Genomic DNA, 22730 nt, shown 5'->3' with positions numbered 1-22730 from the left:
ATCTGAGTATGTGTATGTGTGATAATGTGGTCTGAGTGCTGTCGCCAGAGGATATGTGAGACTGATATGTGGTGTGTGTGGTTATCTTCACCACCTGATAAGACTATGCCAGTCATGGGTCGAGAGAGAGTTCAGCACCCTGTATGTCTCTATAGGTGCATCTCACACATATATCTGGGTTTGTTGTGAGGAGGAGAGTCTTGTCTGTGTACATGAGGCAGATGTGACATTGTGTCTACATCACAATATTCACCAGCTGGACTGGAGAGTGCACACAAAGCCGACCCCTGGACATGCCTGGATATCATCATGACATACTCTGTAGCCAGATGACAAAGGATCAGTAGGGTGTTAAGTGTGTAAAGGAGTATAACAGGGATTAGTGCTCAGGTTTGTTGGTGTTCTGTAAAGAGTTGCTGAGAAGGAGTCCAGACTGAATCATGACACCTCCGACAGCTATGTCATATATAGCAATGTGCACACATATATGTCATGAGTCAGGGCCAACTGTACCTGACTGACAATGCTGACATCCTGACAGACAGGCCCATATATACATACCCACCTCCCACCGACGATAGTCCATATCATCATGCCAGGAGATATCACATGTAGAATGGATGAACAGCTACCCCCAATGCTAAAAGCATGGCATCAAGTGGACTACATTGATTCCCAATATGTGTCATGCATAAACTACAGAACAAACAGATCCTGCACCTGAACAGTCAGCTGAACCTCCCCCCCTACACAGGATGTGGAACCGTTGAATGTGTTACAGCAACATATGGCACTCCACACAAGTGTTGGTGCACAACACACCATGGGATGTACAGTCCAGTATGCCTATGAAGTATCATCTGCAAGCCATGGAGTTCATCATGGTTGAAGTCATAAACCGAGCTATTGGAAGCTGACATACACACAACCCTACTAACCGTGGTATGTTCATGTGCGGATCACGGTTCCCAAACATGCTAGACTGTTTGCAAGGCAGACACACAAGACATACACCACTGAACACAGCTACACATGTCTCACATACACTTTGAATAGCCCTTTATCAACATCCCAGACACATGTAGTACCCACAAAACCAACAGGCTGTGCATAAATATGTGTTGACATATGAAGGAATGTCGATGTGTCCACAAATAGATCACACAAGGTAAGTGTTATGAGTTCCTGTTCCAGCTGTTGACACCTGACGACCCACATGGACCATTCCTGGAATGGCATAAAACAAAGTGTACACACATTACCATGTCCAGTCTGATGATGTCACCACCCTAGAAATACAGACGTAGAAGGGAAACCACCCAGTAAAGCAAATAGCGTGCTGCGCTAATGCGTCTCTCTCTCTCTAGTAACATAACCTAGTTAGGTAGAGGTTTGAATCCTGCAAACACTGACTGTGTGTGGGGGGTATGTGCAATTCTCTTTGAAAGGAGTGGACTTTTTGAAGACTGGGAAAACACACCACAGATGTACATTCTTCTTTGGAAAGACTGATGTCACCACCCTAGAAATACAGACGCAGAAGGGAAACCACCCAGTAAAGCAAATAGCGCACTGCACTAATGCGTCTTTCTCTAGTAACATAACCTAGTTAGGTAGGGGTTTGAATCCTGCAAACGTTGACTGTGTGTGGGGGGTGTGTGCAATTCTCTTTGAAAGGAGTGGCCTTTTTGAAGACTGGGAAAACACACCACAGATGTACATTCCACTTTGGAAAGACTGATGATGTTACCACCCTAGAAATACAGACGGAAAAGGGAAACCACCCAGTAAAGCAAATAGCGCACTGTGCTAATGCATCTCTCTCTCTAGTATCATAACCTAGTTAGGTAGGGGTTTGAATCCTGCAAGTGCTGACTGTGTGTGTGTCACTCTTGGTCAATGCAGTGTGGGTCTTGCTTTTACTATGTTATGGCATATTATGATTACAACAGTAAGTGCATTGCACACATCAGGTATATGCGTTGCAAATATATATGTGTACATGTTCCCTTAATCAGTACATAGGTGTGAAGCCTGCATACTACACAAATACATTTGTTGCCATTGACAGGTTGTGCTGCAGCTTCTCAGATCATAGGTCACATATGTATGTATGTGACAGGCCCATCCACTGTCGTGATCTGTGGCCAAGGTCATCTGTGCCACACACACCCATGACAGTTACTTTATAGTAGTGTGAGTGAGGGTATATGCCTGGGGTATATGTCAGGCATGTTCATACACAACCACGACTGCCAATAATGGACAGTCTTTACAGGTGTACAACCGCCTTGTGTATATGCATCCAGGCCTCCAATGTCTCATGTGACACACCTTGGGACTCCACAATACCTATGGATATGTGGATACCAAGGGACACATGACATAACATGAGGCTGTATGTACACATTCGCACCCAACATACATGTTGAGGGCTACCACCTATGTGGTACTGACGGGATAGTGAGTACAGTACATGTGGATGACTATGCCATAGTCGGCTTACTGTTATACAGCATGTATCACATGACAGGCAGCTGTCTGTATGATACCCTTGTGTAGGACATGTGTCCTATCCAGGGAATGGATTGTAGACCACTGCATGCATTACCAGATGTGGATGGAGACATCCCTAGTGTGTTTGCATGTACCTAAGGGGGCTATATGCCAAACAGGTGTGGACACAGGAATGGGTGGCGGTAATCACCACTGGTTAATGTTATAGTGTAGCACCGGAAGGTTACAACTGTTACTGAGTTCCCTACGACTGTGTGTCATTTGTCAGGACAACATCCAATGATTGCTTATAGTCATGCTGTTGAGGTTATGTATACTACCAGACCACAAATCATTGACAGATACTAACAGTATCACCCACAGCATGGTGTCTACCCATGTCATACACACATGTCTACCCATGTTAGTACATAACTGTAGTAGAATGCATACTGGCCATTGAAAGATACTGTGACATGTTCACTATGTGCACAACAGGGTATGCCACATGTCCCATGTGTCCACTATGCATGTACATACAGACAGTGCACATCCACCATGTTCACAGATGTACACTTGCTAATCTGTACTGCACACATCACACACATACTGTCCACTCACTAACACATGCTGGCAACACATTACACATCAGCCAAGTAGCACATGGGTGGACAATACATAGTCAGACCTAACAGTGGTGTAAACAATGCTACATTGACAATCAGAGCTTTAATGAATAATGTCTGCTGAGTTATACCTACAAGGATGTCATTACACTTTCCTGTTGACAACTTGCTAATATTGCTACACTGCTATAGTGTCACACTGTGCATCAGCACCATGTTAGCCTGTTCTTCCATTAATGTTACAGATGACAGGAGGCGACACAGGTATCATCATATGCACAGGGCGTTTTGTTGTTTGCCAGAGCCTGACATTGACCCATCCAATCGACGTCTGTGTGTGTGTGTGTGTGTGTGTGTGTGTGTGTGTGTGTGTGTGTGTGTGTGTGTGTGTGTGAGGGACAACAGTACAGCATGGGCCATAGTCAGACCTAACAGTGGTGTAAACAATGCTACATTGACAATCAGAGCTTTAATGAATAATGTCTGCTGAGTTATACCTACAAGGATGTCATTACACTTTCCTGTTGACAACTTGCTAATATTGCTACACTGCTATAGTGTCACACTGTGCATCAGCACCATGTTAGCCTGTTCTTCCATTAATGTTACAGATGACAGGAGGCGACACAGGTATCATCATATGCACAGGGTGTTTTGTTGTTTGCCAGAGCCTGACATTGACCCATCCAATCGACATGTCTGTGTGAGTGTGTGTGTGTGTGTGTGTGTGTGTGTGTGTGTGTGTGTGTGTGTGTGTGTGTGTGTGTGAGGGACAACAGTACAGCATGGGCCAATGTTGATGTAATGTGTGTGTGTGTATGTGCGAGCCCTAGTTATTTGGTTAATGTGTGTGTGGCTGCCATATACAGTAGCTTGTGAGACAGCCACAGACTGTACCTGCTAGGCCATACAGATTACTGTCTCCGGCCATGGACACAGTACCTGTGCCTGGCAGGGGTGTTACGGACAGTATCGGGTACCAACCCTGACTGGGTACTGTCCTCAGAGGCAGAGGTGGGACAACTGGACCCATGTCCCTGCTGGGAATGGCCAGAGCCACGTGCACGTGGTCTACTGGGATGGACAATGGACAGGCCAGCCCCAGCATTGCTGGGGCTGGTACTGCCACTACATGAGCGGCTGTGACTTGGGGGCTGTCCACGACCACTGCCAGCTGTTGCTGGCATGCGTCCACGTCGACGTCGCAACCATCCCGCATGGTCCAGGTGCATGGATGACATATTGTGGAGGGCATCTAATGTCTCCCCCGAACATCTATCAATGACCTCGGTGTACATCCGGATGGCACCGGCAAGGTCATGGATGCTGTCATTGATAGTGGTGTAATGTGCCCTCTGCGCCCTAAGTCCCTGCCTGGTGTACCGTTCCATACGTGCCTGAGCCTGCATTACAGCCTGGAACATACTGGACATCGTAGGACCAGTGAGGGCACACCTGCCAGGGGCAATATGACCAGTGGTGCTCCCCTGAGAACCCCTGGACCTCCGCCTATGTGGTACCGTTCCAGGAATACGGCTATGGCTGCTGTGAGGGGATGCAAGTGCCATGGGTACCACACTCTACTGGTCAGTGCCAACTGTATGCTGTCCCTCGCCTATGGCCATTGGTGGTGAGGGATGTATTGGCAGTATGAGTGTGCACATAGATGGGGTTGAACGCTGTGTACTGTCGATTGGTGGACCAACGACAGACCCTGTCAAACCTCCCTGTGTCAAAATACATGTCTCATCATCAGCACTATTCGTGGCAGTGGCTTCAGGTTCCCTGCTGCATTCGGCCAGCCCTAACTCAGCACCTGTGAGAAGAAGACAGGAAACACACTTTACGGTCTACACATGAGCACTTGCACACATGCACACATGCACACATGCGCACATGCGCACATGCACACATACACACATGAACAGTAATACACTCGTCACTATAGCACATACACACACGCACCAGCAATCCAACACATACTCTATAGTGGGTGAAGGTGGGTGTCAGTATCACAAGGTAAACAGTCACCACACACGTGTCAGCATGCAGAATATGTGTTGCACATGACCATAGAGTGCAAGCGTAGATGCCCCAATGTAATGGCAGTATACATGGCTTTGTTGCAACTGTGTAGTTGTTCAGTGATTGGCTACACCCTGGAACAAAATTTGTACATGGACACAACATTGCTGTGCAGGTATTATCAGCTCTGCAATGCCCTGTGCACCATCACTCACACGTATACATGCCATGGCTGCATGTGTTATCTGTGTGTCACATAGATATCAATGTCTGAGTACAGTGTCTGTGTCCAAAGCAGATAATAGTGGGCACAGGTGTAGCACATGCATGCTATGTACACACACGGGATGATTGCTGCATGATGACATGAAGGTATCCCAATGCTCTAAATGGCCAGGGTACAGTGGTTATGGTGAGTGTGGGACATATTGCAGATATGTCGGTGCCACACATGGCATGTCATGCTACACGACTGCAACATTAAACACCACACATACCCAATGTGTGTCAAGTGACCTATACACCCACTAGCATTCCAGGACATATATGTGACACTTTGTTTGGATGGCGACTGCTGTGCATATTGTGTATACCGGCATATGTAAGCACACACACAACATGCTATGCATATTGTGTATAGGTGCATATGTTTGCACACGCACAACATTGAGGTGCAAAGCAATGACTGCTATGAGTAGTACTGTGGTCACTGTAACTGGATGGGATGTAGTACCCTGTGCCATCATCAACATGCATCCTGTGGTCACTCATAGCTACTAATGTGTGCTAGACCACCGCCTAGCATGCTGCACCTGAACTGCAGTGCCGTGGCTATGTTCACAATTATACAGACACCTTGTACATGGGTGTGTGAGGTGACCAATAGGGAGCATTGCCTACCTTGACTGTGTTATGTGTTGCAGAGTGTTGCACACACCCATGATAGGACTCTACCCCTGAGGTACAGCATGTGTGTGCGCAAGACATGTGGGATACTGACGTGTGACCTTACAGCGGGTGTGATGGGAAATGTAGCATGTTTTCATGTACTGCATATGATAAACGTGTTCTGTTGTATATAGCTGTGGCAACTATGCATATCTAAGGTGCAGTACAGTGTTGCCACACTTGTGTCTGCTGCACTGTGCAGTGTATGTGTTTGAGGCAGCTACTGACTTTAATGAGATGATTAATGTCTCACAGCAAACATGGACAGCATGCATTATGCGTAGGTGTGTTACGTGTACATGGCCTACGCCTCACCTATGACATGCACATTTAATTACCAATATTAAAGTGTTAACACACTCACCAGCATGTACCTTCTGCCCTGCTGTCACACCAGAGGGACCTACAAGAATATGACACAGTTTATCAGTGGCCACAACTGTGGCATTGCTGCCGTGAGTGAGTGCGCTAATCTATAGTGGAACAACAGTCAACAGTCACAGGTGTGGAGATACTATTCCAAATATCAGTATTGCACACAAGAGGCAGCACAACTGCTAAACACACAGTATACATCTCACATAAGCATATTCTAACAATACAGGTAACAGTAGTCTACAGCTAGGGCATATTACCTGCACGCTCCATGTTGTCCTGCTGGGTAGCTCCGGCCTCCATGATGACACATGCATGATGTTGCTGCTGCTGTAGGCCAGGAGCCACCACTCTTAGGAGCAGCTCCTCCACTCTGGTGAGGGGGGATGTATGGGTGCCCACCACCTGTGGCAAGCTGTTGCCTATGGATATCAGACGCACGCTGCCGGACATGTCTGATTAAATCACTGCAGTGATGGCGTACCTGCTCATATGTCCGGTTATGCATGTCTATGTCATTTACCTGGCAAACAAGATCTTGCCACAGTGCAGTGCACTCATGCTGGTGCTGGCTGGCCCTGGAAAAAAGCCGTGCATAGTTCTGATACAGGCTGGCCTGTATGACCTCCTCCTCTGCAGCTGTATACACAGGATTGTGGCGATGAGCCATAACTCTGGAAGACGATTAAACAATATGTGTGAGCAAGTCATGTGGCACACTTAACATTATGAAGTACAGATATCACTTAACTGCCAGATATAGCATCTGTCTATCAGAGGATACACACATTCAATACCACATATCAGTGGTCAACCCACAACTGCCTGACAGTGGCTGCCGCACTCCATACAACAAACCAGTATACGCCAGTACTCGACACACTGTATTGGATACAATGCACAACCTCACACTGGGGTATATATCAAGCTAATGCATGATGAATATTGTCATCCAATGCAATGAATGTAATGTACAGTTACAGTATTAACAGTAAACCACCCTAGACTTTGATGCCATACCCCTACCTAACATATGTGCATGGTTGTTAATACAGCTGGCATACTGCTGTAACTGAGTATACATGTTGCTAGGTACACACACATACCCTGTAACACACATGTGATTGCGGCCATGGTACAGGCATCATTACACACACATTAGACATGCATACAACACACAAATGTATGCCAACACAGATGAGCATTACCTGTGTACCTTATAGTACTGTGTGCCCCTACTTACAGATATCTATGCCTGAGGAATGTGATCTGTGCAGACTACAGGAAACACACAAGACAGTGATACCAGGGAATGTGAACATACACCATACTGTGATGTTTAGGCCTACAGCTTCAGGTAGTACAACAGTTCATATGTGACCTGGATTCACCAGCAGTACCACTTACTAAGCATACATGTATTGCTACAGCCTACAATGGGACACCACAGTCATACACAAGGTACTACGTCACAACATATGCCATCCTACTATGTCTGCATCCCAATAACGGACACATCTTTCTCTGCCCTCACACCTAGGACACAAACTACCATGACAGACACAACCTCACGCTAAGCTATCACACCTTTACAGACCTTGCACACAGTCAGTATCACACTCATTCCACCTCACATAGCTGGTATTGCATTGAGTACATGTGTGTGCGCATTGTGTCATAGGTAGCTACTACACTATTGGCCCGGGGCCTACAGCAGCCTAGCCATATGCTACCCTGACATTTGACCCACATGTAATGTGATTACACTTGCTCCTGTCAAACGGATACACAGAGGTGATTCCCAGGGCATATTACCTATCTCCATAACATTCATCAGGGGTATGTATGACATCTACTAATGAGGAGTCATGTTTATGAATGCTGGGTAGTTTAGTCCAGAGTATGGCATATTTGTGTATAGGAACCTGTACCTCCAGCATGTGCTGTTTAGTGCTATGACAAGGATTAGGGCCCTAGGTCATGTAGCCTGGAGGGATTGTGAGGTGTTGTCATGGTGGTTGGCCGACTGCTATGGGTGTGACATACCTCTGTATGTCCGGCAGTGGTGACCTCTGTGTATGACATATGCAATGCACTCTAGCTGTGGTTTTGTGAGTCAGTCTGCATAGGGCATGTGTTTGGGGCAGTGTCACTCTTTGTTAGGTATGTCTGTGGCCTTTCCACTTGCTGTGGTTGTCATGTGAGGTACCTACCACATGGGGCATTGTGAGGAGTAGGGGGTACACTGACCTATATTTCCCTAGATGGCACACCTTTTGTGATGACACATACCATGTAGAGGGATTACAAGACTAGTGTGGAACTGTGATTATCAGAGGGGAGGCTACTGTACACCGTGTCCTATGTTCCCTTCTGACACCTTCAGTGTTGGGCAGGCAACCACCTATCTGGTAGTTAGTGTGTAAAGTGTTTTGGAATGGGGTATGGTACTGCAGTATCAACACTGGTGTTCAGTCAATGCGTTGGTCACCAGGCACCTGTTGCAGTACATCTGACCCCGTGTCTCCCTCTCTCACTGTATATATATATATATATATATATATATATATATATATATATATATATATATATATATATATATATATATATATATATATATATATATATATAGATATATATACATATATATATATATATATATATATATATATATATATATATATATATATATATATATATATATATATATATATATATATGTATCTCTCTTTCTCTCTCTCTCTCTCTGTATATATATATATATATATATATATATATATATATACACATACCTATATATATCCGGATATATCCATACATATCTATATATTTATATATGTATATATCTATATATCTACATATATCTATATATCTATATATCTACATATCTATATATCTACATATCTATATATCTGTATATATGTATATATATATATATATATATATATATATATATATATATATATATATATATATATCTCACTCTCTCTATACATGTATATATATACATGTATACAGGTATATATACACATACTTGTAAACATCCATTGCTGTACATATACATGCACATATAAGCACATATACTGGCCACCTTTCATGTTGGGAATATCAATCATTAAACAGTTGTGAGACATACAATTTTGTAACAATATTGCACAGTGTTGCGCGGAATGCATTTTGCTGTCCTCAGGCCGTATAGCTGTAGCAGGCCTCACTGTCTCAGTCCCACAGCATTTAACCACCACATGACATATACCTGCACTGCTTACTGTTTTCAATGCCAGACACTACAACCTATATAGATATGTGCACATAGCAACCTTCAACTACATATATATGTCTAGCCTTCACTAACAGTTGCAGTATGTCCCTTGCCCTATGCACATCTGCATTTACATATAGATATGGACTGTGCACACATATGGAGGGTTCACTGTATGTACAGTACCCTTCAGACACATCATTTGCATCCCACCAAATACATATCTGTTACATACCTTACCTTTGTATGTCTTACCTCTGTCTGTTGTACCTGTTGACGTTTATTGTTCTTTTTAAATATTTTTTTTATTTTGGTATCTCAAAACACCTCTGTTTGTTCGTTCATTTGTTTATTTGTGTTTGTTTGTTTGTCTGTCTGTCTCTCTCACTTGCTCGCTCTCTCTCCATATGCTTCAATGATATTATTGCATGTGTGGACAGCAAGTACAGGCTGCTTTTGTAGGTATCTGCACATGTGCATGTGATGGCCTCTGCACCAATTGGTGCCCACCATTTAGTAATTGCATGCAGCTTGCTGTGTGCTAATTGCAGTTCTCACTGTGATTTCAGGATGCTGCTATAAAATGATAGGTTAGGTAGGCATAGGCCTTTCAGTTTTGCAAGGTGGGGACCATGCTTGTTTGCTGTGGACACTGTTGTGTGAGTCAGAAGGTTGGTATATGTCTCATATCTGCAGCTGGGCTGTAGCCGGTGAAATGCATGTTGTACTGAAACCTGACTGTTGCTTCTTCCAGTACACTCTTCTCAGTGTGTCAGTTTACTCACACCTCCTAATGCTAACACTGGATACATGGGAGTATGTACTTTCTTTTGGAATTGGAAAATTAACTAGCATACTACAGTGGTTATTCCAATGTATTGCTCTGGCTTTCCTATATTCCCTTTACATTCACTCCTTTTAATGCATGTTATATTTCTGTCTGTCTTGAAATGTATTGCTCTGGCTTTCCTATTTTCCCTTTACATTCACTCCTTTTAATGCATGGTACATTTCTTTCTTGCAATGTAATGCTCTGGCTTTCGTATTTCCCCTTTACATTCACTCCTTTTAATGCATGTTATATTTCTGTCTGTCTTGAAATGTATTGCTCTGGCTTTCCTATTTTCCATTTACATTCACTCCTTGTAATGCATGTTACATTTCTTTCTTGCGATGTAATGCTCTGGCTTTCGTATTTCCCCTTTACATTCACTCCTTTTAATGCATGTTATATTTCTGTCTGTCTTGAAATGTATTGCTCTGGCTTTCCTATTTTCCATTTACATTCACTCCTTGTAATGCATGTTACATTTCTTTCTTGCGATGTAATGCTCTGGCTTTCATATTTCCCCTTTACATTCACTCCTTTTAATGCATGTTATATTTCTGTCTGTCTTGAAATGTATTGCTCTGGCTTTCCTATTTTCCCTTTACATTCCCTCATAGTAATGCATGATATATTTATTACAGCACCAAGCTATTGTATATCTGCTGTGGCTCAGTGGTAATTCATGCAGTCTAGTGTGTCCAGGGTTTGGGACTGACAGGGGTATTTTATTTTGCTGATGAGCAGACTACAGGCCTTGTCATACCGAGTGACTAAGGCACTTTTAAGCAGTTGTAAGCGTGTTTGCACGAGTTTGCACGATGCTTAGCTATGCTTATCTACGCTTAGCTAAGCGCACAGAAGCGTACACCCACTGACTACTGCTTAAAAGCGCTTACTCCCGCTAACACCAGCGCTAATTTCTTTTAAAGAAAAGAAAATGGGGAAATAGGAAAGTGGTGAAAAAGGGGACACAAAGAGGGTAGGACAGTAGGAAAACAAGCTTGGGATGTGCAGGAAGGATGTAGGGAAGGCCCACAGCTGCCCAATTCTTTACCAGCAACAGTTGTGCATATGTTTGAAATTTAGAGTGAGATTTGAAACCTTCCACCCCTGAGAGAGGGGTGAGGACAACGTATTATGTTGTACAGCCAATTGTAATTATCAGTTTACATGTCCTGCAGACATGTGTGCGAAATGGGCAGCTATGTATAGGGCGTAATTTTTTTGCGGGTACAGATTGTCCTTTTTTTTTTTTTTCCAGGTAGAGTGAAATGTGAGGTGAAGGAAGTAGGAATATTGGGGGAGGTGGGTTGGGGAGGTTAACAGACAAGACAAATAAGATGCATACAGGGGTGGAGTATGACACATGTGGTGGGTAAACACAATTGACGGGGACGGATGTTTGGATATCACAAGCCCATGAGCCCACAGATGGCAACAGTGGAACTGAGATCCCCACCCATGGGCAGTTACCACTGCACCTTCACAGCCCACGCCGAGGCTGTGCTGGGGGCTGGATAGGAGGGGCAGGCACACCCATGAGCTGCGCCACTCTCTCCTCAAGCTGGCATAGGGGATCAGTCACAGAACGCCTGATCTCACTACGCACCACAGCCCGGACCCTTTGGAGGGTGAGTGGAGGCTCTCCTCTGGCCACGCTCGCAGAAGGGGCGAGCCCCATCCCCTTCAGCGCTTCCACCCAAAGGTGGCACAGGGCCACTGGAGGAGGAGGAGGTCCCGGGCTGGGCACTGGTGCCAGGTGTAATTGCCAGATGAGGTGGGAGAGGTGGGTCCGCTGGGACCCGCCTTCTCAGTTGTCCTATGTTTAGCAGTATTTAATGGCATTTTGGTTTAGTAACAAACAACACCATTCCAAATTAGTTGTAACAGCATGCATTAGTATTCCCAGTTAACCAAACACACATGAATTCCAAACGTTGAACAGCAAGCATAACACATGCATATTTAGAACAACAGTGGACATTCCAAAAGCATGCAGGGTTGATTGGTGGCAACAGGCCATCAGGTTTGGATATGTGAACAGGGCACATGCATCAACGTACATGCAGATATGTATAAACCAACAGGACAAATGTCCACATGAATTAATTGTGAATACACATACCCAGTTTGGTGTGGAATGGCATAATTTGTGAACATAACGTAGGGTGGTAAAATATTACATTAACAACTTAAAATACCTATATGTATACTGTACATTCCTACTAGATGCAGATATATATCCCCTACATGTATTAGTACAGTTCACTGTATGTAACCTTAGAAATGTTGGTGATGGAGATGTTACTGCTACATTAATATACATTCCATTTGTATTCATATATGTTCATATCTGGCTGTGTTCAGGTAAAGTATCCTGCTACATTTGAACAGTTACGTACAGTTCTAGCAACACACTGACATTTGTGGGATCACAAGCACAAGCTGCTCATGTACCAGATTAACATGTACATACTATACATGAAACAGTTGAGGACTATAAATATTCTTCTGAGATACTGGCATTCCCATCAGCCAGTTTATATGGGCCTAGACAACTGTGGATGTTCAGCATTTCATACAACTATACTATCTCCATAATGCAAGGGTACAACAACATATCCAAAATGTGGGATGGACACAGTCCAGGCATTGTACTTTATTAAAAACATTTCACTCTTTGGTTGTCGCTGTCTCATTCATTTCATTATGTAGTGCATGCAGTATACCTTTATTCCAGACTTCTTACACCTTTATTGGTAGCTTCAAACTCTTTCTCACACTCTCTCACTTATTTTACATTTACATCTCAGGATGGTACTTAATTCCAGGCTTTATTAACATTTATTACTGGGTTACAACAATCCTTTCCAGCTGACTCACTTATTTCATATGTCATTATATACAAGGATGTATTCATGACTTGTCTGTCCTTTACTGATGGATTAGAACACTCATTTTCAGGCTGAAGCAGTTATCTGATATTACAGTACAGGTGGAAACTCTATTTGAGACTTGTTTACTCTTTATTAATGGATTACAATACTCTTTTTCAGGCTGCATCGCTTATCTGATCTTAGAATACTAGCAGAAGCTTTATTCTAGGCTTATTTGACCTTTATTACTGGGTTACAACACTGAACTCTTTTACAGGCTGTCTCACTTATATTCTATAATAATACCAGCTGAATAATTACTAACCTGCCTGGTGGCGCAGCCTTACCAGCCTATCAGCATAGGCTTGCTGATTCGCAGAATGAACATCTGCAGCTGTAATATAAATGAAGGGATATTGGAACATACCTATCCATACTATAGGCTAGGATAGCATTTCTTACATACTTAATTACATGGATACTTAGTAGTGGGGCATTGGGCATCTGACGGGCCTCCTGGATCCATCGGTTCAGTTGGTCCTCCTTTCGTCGCTTCAGGTCTGCATGGTGGTGACGGACCTGCTCACCAGTCCTAGGAATGTCTGTGGCACTGGTAAGATCATGTGCCAACTGGTTCCACGCCTCTGCCTTGTACGCTCCCCATTGAACCTGGCCCTGCATGAGTCGGCCTTCATGTTGGAGGACTAGGAGCCAAACCATATATTTGGACTCCTCAATGCCCCACCTTTGCGTTCTAAAGCGATTGCCCTCTCCGACACCTGCCATCCTGACTGCAAATGGGTACCACAATCAGTTATGGAGAGTATTCCCGCCGATGAGGCTTAAATATGCCGCATTTCCCGCACTTTTTTGTGATTGGCCATTTTTGAGAATTCTAAGCTGACTGCAGACCTGCTTAGTAATGGTTAATCTACCATTTCTAAGTATATGTATGCTAATAGTGGCTGTTTCTCCTAAGCTGTCATGGCTTAGTGGTTCTGTGCTTTGATTATGATGCACAGGGTCCTGTGTTCGAACCTTGTCACTCATTTATTTTAATACTGTCTAGACAGGCTAGGGGGTGTGGCTGCGTTTAAGCAACCTAGCTCTACATTGCTACCCGATGCCCTACCGTGCCCTGGTTGGCACGGCGCGCACATCCACGCAAACACATTGCGCTGGGTAAAGCACTTTTAAACTATGGGCAACTCTGTTTAGCTGGGTAAAGTGCTATTAAACTATGGGCACCTTTGTTTAGCTGGGTAAAGCGCTATTAACCTATGGGCACCTCTGTTTAGCTGGCTAAAGCGCTATTTAACTATGGGCACCTGTGTTTAGCTGGGTAAAGCGTTGCTTAACAGCAGGCTATTCTATATCTGCGTCCTTTAAAAATATATATTTTGTTCACTGATACATTGGCCATGTCACTGCTTTTAATAAAATTTTAATCATATGTCTGGTATTATTTCAAATACTGATTTAAACATAAATAAGAAGGGGAGTGGTGGGACTCGAACCGTGAATGACTCCTCTTTGTGCATACGCGCTACCATTACGCCATTGCAATTTGGTGTGACTTGCATAAACATTCTTTCTTATGCTCTTCCATGTCGGAATTGCTAACTATAGCTAAGCAATGGGCACACCCGCGCACACACGCGCAAATACGGGCAGCTATATCGTGGATTTAAAAAAAAAAATAAATTAAATATTTTACTTTTTATAACTGTGATGGGGGTTTACAGTGTCAAGGACTATGGTGTTGGGTGCAAGTACATTTAAGCAAAGTCACTCTTGTGTGTTGACATTTTGCTTTTACTACACCTGCAGGGGCGTGGACATTTAGACTGCTCGGCAGCTGGACACACCCCCTGCTTTCATACTCGGTCCGTGTAAGAGTTACGGTTGAGTCAGCGCGCCCTCATGAATATTCATGGCTTATTAAGTCTTACACGGAGGATTCATGAATCCGGGGTAAGGTCTCTTTAAAACCTAAATTGAAGAAAAGAAGAGGGTAATTGCTTTTTATATCATGTGCATTTGAAGATACTGGAAAATTGGATGATGTATGCTTTTGAATTTGTATTTAAATGGTTATGCTGTGATGTTATTTCATGGTCTGAATAAGTTTTTATGAAAGCGCTTACCTCTTTTATTCTGTTTTTTATATTAAAGTACCTACTGCCGTTATAGCACAGTTTGTTTTTTTGTTTTGTTTTTTTTTTTTAGTTAGAAAATATAGTTGCAAAGCAGAAGATACTCAGATTAACTTTTTGGAAAAATTATATCTAACAAACTCAGTCCTAACAGGGAAGCTGGTTTATATTGTTAATAGGACTCCTTGTTCATCATTTCTGTTGTAAAAGCATGGAAAACCATGCCTGTAGATATTAGGACCACTGAAAACAAAAATAATTAAAAAAACTCCTCCGGTCTCATTTACATAGTTCTTGGTTATGTACTTGTTCTGACCCTGGGTAGCTTCATTTAATTAGATCATATCATACCTTAACCTTCTATGAAAGCTTGCAACAACTCCTTTCTATACTTTAAGTCAATGTGTGTTTACTGTACTAGCCACTGATGAATGTAACCAAATGACTGAACAAAATGTCCTTTCAACTGTATTTTTATTGCAACACACTGTGCTCCTTATAGTATATTAACTTTTTGCTCCTTTCTTCACCTTGAAATTGCACTTTATTAACATGTGTACTGTATTTACTGTATTTACTGTACTAATCTTTGTGAAGCTTTTCTCCCCAGGCTTCCGCTGAAAATGGGATACATGCCCTGCCGGACATTCCTGGTAAACAAATGTAAAATAAGTAAATAAATAAATAAATATGGGTATTACTTCAGCATCCCCAAATAGTAAGGGGAAAGCTTATTGTAAGTATTTTTCCATGGCAGTATGGTACTTCAAAATGAACCCGATAAAGAAAATAATTTATAATGAACACGCTGAATTATATAAAACAGTTTCATTTCAGTTTGACTACAGATAATACGGAATGCCTGTGCTGAAGCACTATCTGTCCAGCAAGTTCCTGGTTTATGCTTACAGTGATAAAACACTCTCAGAAACTGGTCTCTGTGGCAAGAAAACAATGTGCAAATGTGTTCCCTCCGTGTAAAAGATGAACAAGTGAAATGAGCATCATGAGAAGTAAATTTCTGGTAGTAAAGGATCCCATCTTGGTCACGATATTTAGATCTTTAAACCTGCTGCAAAATTCTGTCTGATACTTTATTCCTATGTCAAGCCATCAAGGCCTATGCTAAAGAATTTGGCATAGGAGAGCTCACACTGGGTATAAACTGCAGAAGCATCCTTCATTTATGAGAGGTTTCATGCTACAATGAGCACAGTATGAAATACCAACTGATATTCAGAGCAGAATTACAACTAGAGGGCATTCATCTCAAATTGCTTATGCCATATGTGTTGCTGCCAGTGTGTTCTTGCATGGCACATTTTTTTTCTTCTCATAACTGTGGCCAAATCTCACCTGCAGCAAGCCATGCTTGTAAATGGAGTTGTCATCTGTCACTGTGATGCAATAATGTCATTCCAGGATATACCTATCATGCCATCTGCAGCACTGCAGTGCTCCATGGGCCATGTGGAAAGTGCAACAGCTTATTTTCTCTTAAACTTCCCCATTTGTTATTTTATACTTTTCTTTGGAGATTTCAAATAAATAATTTTTGTTAATATTATTAACAGAACACAACAATATCAGACATGGTACATTACTTACTTTGTGCGACACTAACAAATTCTTCCATCTGAACAATTGAAGGTAAGTACTGTTGTGTGTCATTGGAGAAACTCATCAACTTCTCAAATTCTTCTTTAAGCAGATTTAAGACACTGAAAGCATAATTCATGACTGAGTAGTATTCAACAACTACAAACTGTGAAATAAAAAAAGAGACACGGAAATTAATTTAGATGGAAGTGTTACATTTCTAACACTTAAGTTAATGAATTAAGACAGAAAAACAAACATAGGTTTACATCATCCAAAGGTTTAATTGTATGTAGCTGAGAACTTTACTTAAAGGGAAAACTCCACCCTCTCCTACAGTTTAACTCAATCTTTAGGATTCTTTTCTCCCTACAATATGATTCCAGCATTGTATAGGTACCAGAAACCTGCTTGCACTTTTTATAACTTGTATTTCCTTGCATTGGATTCAAAGGAAGACAAAGCCCACCTACATTTTCTAAGCTCAACTTCTCACATACTTTGCAGATAATTTTGTCTCCACCTGCATGACATATCATAGACACAGTTAAATCTGTAGTTTACCCTGTCAGGTACTGCTGTCAATCTTAGATGGGCAATTAATCTTGCTAATGTCAGGAACACAATCAGCTAATGCAAAAAAAAAAATATATATATATATCATAGACACAGTTAAATCTGTAGTTTGCCCTGTCAGGTACTGCTGTCAATCTTAGATGGGCAATTAATCTTGCTAATGTCAGGAACACAATCAGCTAATGCAAAAAAAAAAAAAAAAAAAAAAGAGAAAGCTGTGGAACTGCTTTCCACTGTTTTATTACAGAGAGGAGGAGAATTTAACACTCCCCTTTCATAGCAAAACAAAGCAATTAGATCAGTTAAGGGGTTTATCAGTGGCGGTTAGTGCCATCGGACTGCAGAACAGCAGCTCACCCTCCCCCTCCAGCTATGAAGAAAAGAAAAGAACATTTTTAAAAATAAAATATGTATAAATTAATTATTTCAATTCAAATTTACTGCAGTGCTCTAAGCGAGTCCGACTGACTCGCAAAGTCCCGAAACTCGAACTGCGCATGCTCGGCAAGTTCCGGGTTTTTTTTTTAATTAGTTTCTGTAAATCTGGACTGCTGTAAAAGCAGTCCAGATTAAGGAGAGAAGGCATCAGTGTGATGCCCAGAAGTCTATGCGGTTTAACCGCACAGTAAAGTGGAAGGGGATTGGACTGCCATGTTCGCAGTCACATACGTGATGTGGACGGCTGGATGGCTTCTGACTGGTTCTCACTCTCTTCCCGAAAAACAGAGCGAGAAATAATCAGTAGTAGCACATTACTTTGGTTGCTACCATTCCTGAAACAACTTGTTTGTTTACTTTTTGGCTTGCTTTACGGAGAGTTCTCAGACTCAGAGAAAAGAGTTGATTCCTAACTTCAGTTCGTGATCAGACAGACAGAGATGGACAGTCACTCATTTTTAGCTTTAAATTGAGTAGGTGACTGTGTCTGACTCCTTGTCCATATATAATGTTTATAGACTGGAAGAAAGTTCATTTGGCAAATGGCAATTCCCTGTCAGAAAAGATGATGTTTGTTAATTATAGCAGTCATGTTATCTAGACATAATGGGATCTTTGAGAACTTCCTTAATCCTTCATTCTTGAGGTTATTTGCTTCCATGTGGCGAGGATCAAGTGAACTGGGACAGGAAGCCAGCATAGAGGTATTAGGGTTTTTTTATTGTGTTAAGGGTTAGAGGGTGTTTTATTGTGTTATGCATTGGGGGGGGGGTTACTGTGTTATGCCTTAGATGGTGTTTTTATTGTGTTATGCCCTATTCCCTCGCACTTTCTCAGTAGCATTCAATGGACTGGCTTTCAATCGGCCTTTGTGTGCACATTCATACCTGTGAGTGATCTGTAAGTTGGCCTTGTTTCCCACCCTTACAGACAGAGATCTCTGTAAAATCCCTGGTCTCTTTAGTGGATTCTATCAATGAGAGTGTGTCTCAAGCGCATGCCCCTAGACCTCTCCCTGAAGAGGGGGGCAGGAAGCTATGCCTTGTCATTCCTCCCCTTATCTGTGGCACTGGGTTCCTGAGCCACTACTCAGACTTGGATCCCTTGGGCTGTACTCTGGGTTTTCTCCCTCTTTGCCAGTGGAGATGGCTAAAACGACTAATAATTTAAGTTAGAGTGACCCACAGGGTACCCCTTACTGCAGCCATGGAGATGACTTAGTGCTACAGTTTCCTTTTTGTAGAAAAAAAATGAAATTGCTCTAATTTTCTGTTAACTTCCACTCAATGTCAATATGTCAAACATTCTACCATGTTCAGTATTTCAGGAATATTAATTTTAGTATTCATTTCAACAATACCACTAATTTGTTATATGAAATAAAAATATCTATAATTTTTATGTGAGTGAGGTATGAAGTACAGTCATACTGCAGCAAGATTCCTGAAATTTGCTTTTATTGTTTTTATCTTAGTTTGAGGACTATTACTATGTGCCTTATTTTTCTACAGTAAACACATTTATGACTTTGTGATGAAACAGGACAATCATACTGCAGAGAAAATAAAACAGCCTTTATAAACTGCAGTGCTAGCATTTTTGCTAATATAAAAACAGCTCTCTGAAAATCCGCTGTCTGGTAAATGAAATAACAGAAGATGTCAGCTGTTGCATGTGATCTAAATCTATTTTTCAGAAGAAAAAAATTACATCATGACATCAATACAAATGATCCAGGGATTCGTGTGATGAGTACGAAACTCAGGCTTTTGACTTCTGAATAAAAGTTAAAACTGAAGAAGTCTGCAGCTGAATTCAAAAGCTGTTTTTTTCTGGAGTTGAGGCCTCATATACCTCCATATATGAAAGGTTTGAACCCCACACTCTCTTAATTATTCACCACTTAGACTTCTGCACTTCATGGACAGGGAAATTTCCCAGCAGTGACATCTTTCAATCAGAGTACTTATTTGCAGTCTAGTGATGGTCACAAAAACATTCATCACAATAAATGTGTAGTAATGTGACCTGGAGATCTTAAATATGAATAAGTGGATTTAAATGTCAGAGTAGAAGTATGCATTATTGCCATTACTCTGTTTGGTTGATACTCACAAGGCTAAATATTTTTGACAGCACTATCAAACTTAATGTAGTAACTTCAGTCACTGTCCTATTATATGTTCATAGGTTGGTACTAGGCTATCAGCCCTAGGGCCTATACAAGCCTAGCCAAACAATTCCCCAGATATTTCTTCCCACAATATTTACTTCCCTGGACCCCTGTCTAGCAGGGCAACTGACATGATCCCTGGGGTGAATTGCCTATCTCCCATCCAATCATCAAGGTTCCTTTTGAAGAGGGCCAAGGAGGCGCTCTGCTTGACATGTATGGGCAGTCTATTTCAGAGTATGGGGAGTCTCTGGGTCAGGAACCTATCCCTCCAGCATGTTTTGTTCATTGTGATGACAAGGTTTATATCCCTGGAGCGTGTGGCTCTGAGGGATTGGGATTTGTTTAAGTGGAGCATGTCCAACAACTCAGGGTTTGACATGGCCTTGTATGTTAAGCAGAGATCGACTCTGAGTAGACGATATGCCACAGAGTATAGCTGGAGTTTTTTTAGGCAGTCAGCATGGGGCATCTGCTTTAGGCCTGTGATTCTTTTAGTGAGGTATTTCTGCAACCTTTCCAGCTGTTGCAGATGTCTTGTGAGCTACATACCAAACGGGGCGTTGTACTCTATAATGGGTCTAATGAGGGATGAGTACAGTGGGACAATGATCTCCTTTTTTCTGGATGAAAATCCCTTAGTGATGAGGTGTGCCACATAGAAGGATTTCCTGACGTTTGTGCCGATGCGGTTATTGAAGGTGAGACCACTGTCCACCTGTGTTCCTAGGTCTCTCATCACACTTTTGGTGTTTAGTGTACTGCCACCTATGTGGTAATTCATGGGTACATGTTTTTTTCCCAAAGGGGATAACTATACATTTCTTGGCATTAATCTTGAGCCCATGGCTCTGGCACCAGGCATCTGTTTCTGTAAGGCCCTTTTGTATCCACATCATTTGGGGATTCAGTAATGGCTCCCAGTTTGCAGTCATCTGCTAACTTTGTTAGCCAGAGTCCCTTAGTGTTGGCCTGTACTTCAGAGAAGTAGATGCCAAACAAGAGCGGTCCCAGGACTGAACCCTGAGGTACTCCACTTGTGACTTGTCTGGAGCTGGATTTGGAGTCAGCTACTTTTACAGTCTGGGTTCTGTCAGTAAGCCAGTTGGCAACCCATTGAGTGATGTAGGGATTTATGTCCAGCTTAGTAAGTTTATCTATGATTCCAGAGTGGGGGATGATGTTGAAGGCCTTGGCGAGGTCCAGATAGGCTGTGTGGACCACCTTACCCTCATCCACAGCTCTGGAGACTGATTCAAAGAAGTCAATCAGGTTCAGGAGACAAGATCAGCCCTTCACGAATCCAAACTGGGTGGGGTCCAGTGTTTGAAGGTTGCCAATGTCTTTGTTTATAAGTTCCATGATAATGCATTCCATGCCCTTGCAGATCAGGCTCATCAGGTATTTCCTGGGATCCAAGGTGGATCCCCCCTTGTGGAGTGGGATAACTGTAGCCGTGCGCCACTCAGTGGGCACAAAGCCTGAGGTGAGGCTATGATTAAACATGACACTTAGGTGAGGTGCCAGTTCATTTTGTAATTCATGTAGTACAAAGCCCGGGATGTCATCTAGTCCCATGGATGCTGTATTCTTAGCTTTTGAAAGTGCGGTTTCTACCTGTGTGGCCATGATTACTGGAATTTGGTAATCTTTTGGTACTGAGATGGGCCCTTTAGGGGGTGAGAGGGGGGTGAAGTTGGCACTAAATCGATCTGCCAGGATATTGACAATATCTTTGGGATCAGTTTATTTAATGCCATTCTGCTGTAGCTCAGAGCAGATCTGAGCATTGCCATTTAGATTCTTGATATAACTATAGAATGCCTTGTGGTTGTCTTTGGAATCTTTGGCAATTTTATTTTCGTAACTAGCTTTGGAGGATTTTATGAGGGATCTCAGCTTCTTACTGAGGCTGGTAAGGGAGTTTTTTGCATCCTGGGATTTTCCTCTTTTCTGCAACAATTTCTTCCTTCTGTTGTATAGTTTGCTTATGGCAGGGGACCACCAGATTGGCTTTCTTTATTTGGAGGAGAGCATCTTAGTTCTATTTGTGATGGCATGGTTCATGCATGAGTGGATGTACTCATACAGTGCCTTAGTGTAGGATTCAGCAGTCGAACTTTCAGCTCCCGTCTGCATGGGTGCCATGAAGTTTGTCACTTCTGACTTAAGTAGCATGAAGTTGGCTTTGGAGAAGTTTTTTACGGAGGTTTCCTTACTGGGGGATGGGGGTGGGATATGGATGTCAAGGGTGATTTGCTTATGGTCAGACCTGACCTATTTAGCCTATGTGTGTGACATAGCAGTTTCTCTTGTAATTACTAGTTAAACAGTTATTTGATAACTATTTT

At 42.4% G+C, this 22730-nt stretch overlaps 1 protein-coding gene across 1 annotated transcript in view; it reads right to left on the bottom strand.

Moving 5' to 3' along the window:
- Nucleotides 1–22730, bottom strand: part of LOC122793174 (stimulated by retinoic acid gene 6 protein-like) — a 953191-nt gene that overhangs the window by 274832 nt on the left and 655629 nt on the right. The window contains exon 10 of the mRNA XM_044060994.1: nucleotides 17202–17358. Within this exon, the coding sequence (XP_043916929.1) occupies nucleotides 17202–17358 (157 nt within the window). The remainder of the gene's footprint in view (nucleotides 1–17201; nucleotides 17359–22730) is intronic.

This window comes from Protopterus annectens, chromosome 2.part0 (genome assembly GCF_019279795.1).
Source record: "Protopterus annectens isolate FY-2018-M chromosome 2.part0, PAN1.0, whole genome shotgun sequence".
NCBI lineage: Eukaryota > Metazoa > Chordata > Ceratodontiformes > Protopteridae > Protopterus > Protopterus annectens.
This window is presented reverse-complemented; position numbering and strand designations above follow the sequence as displayed.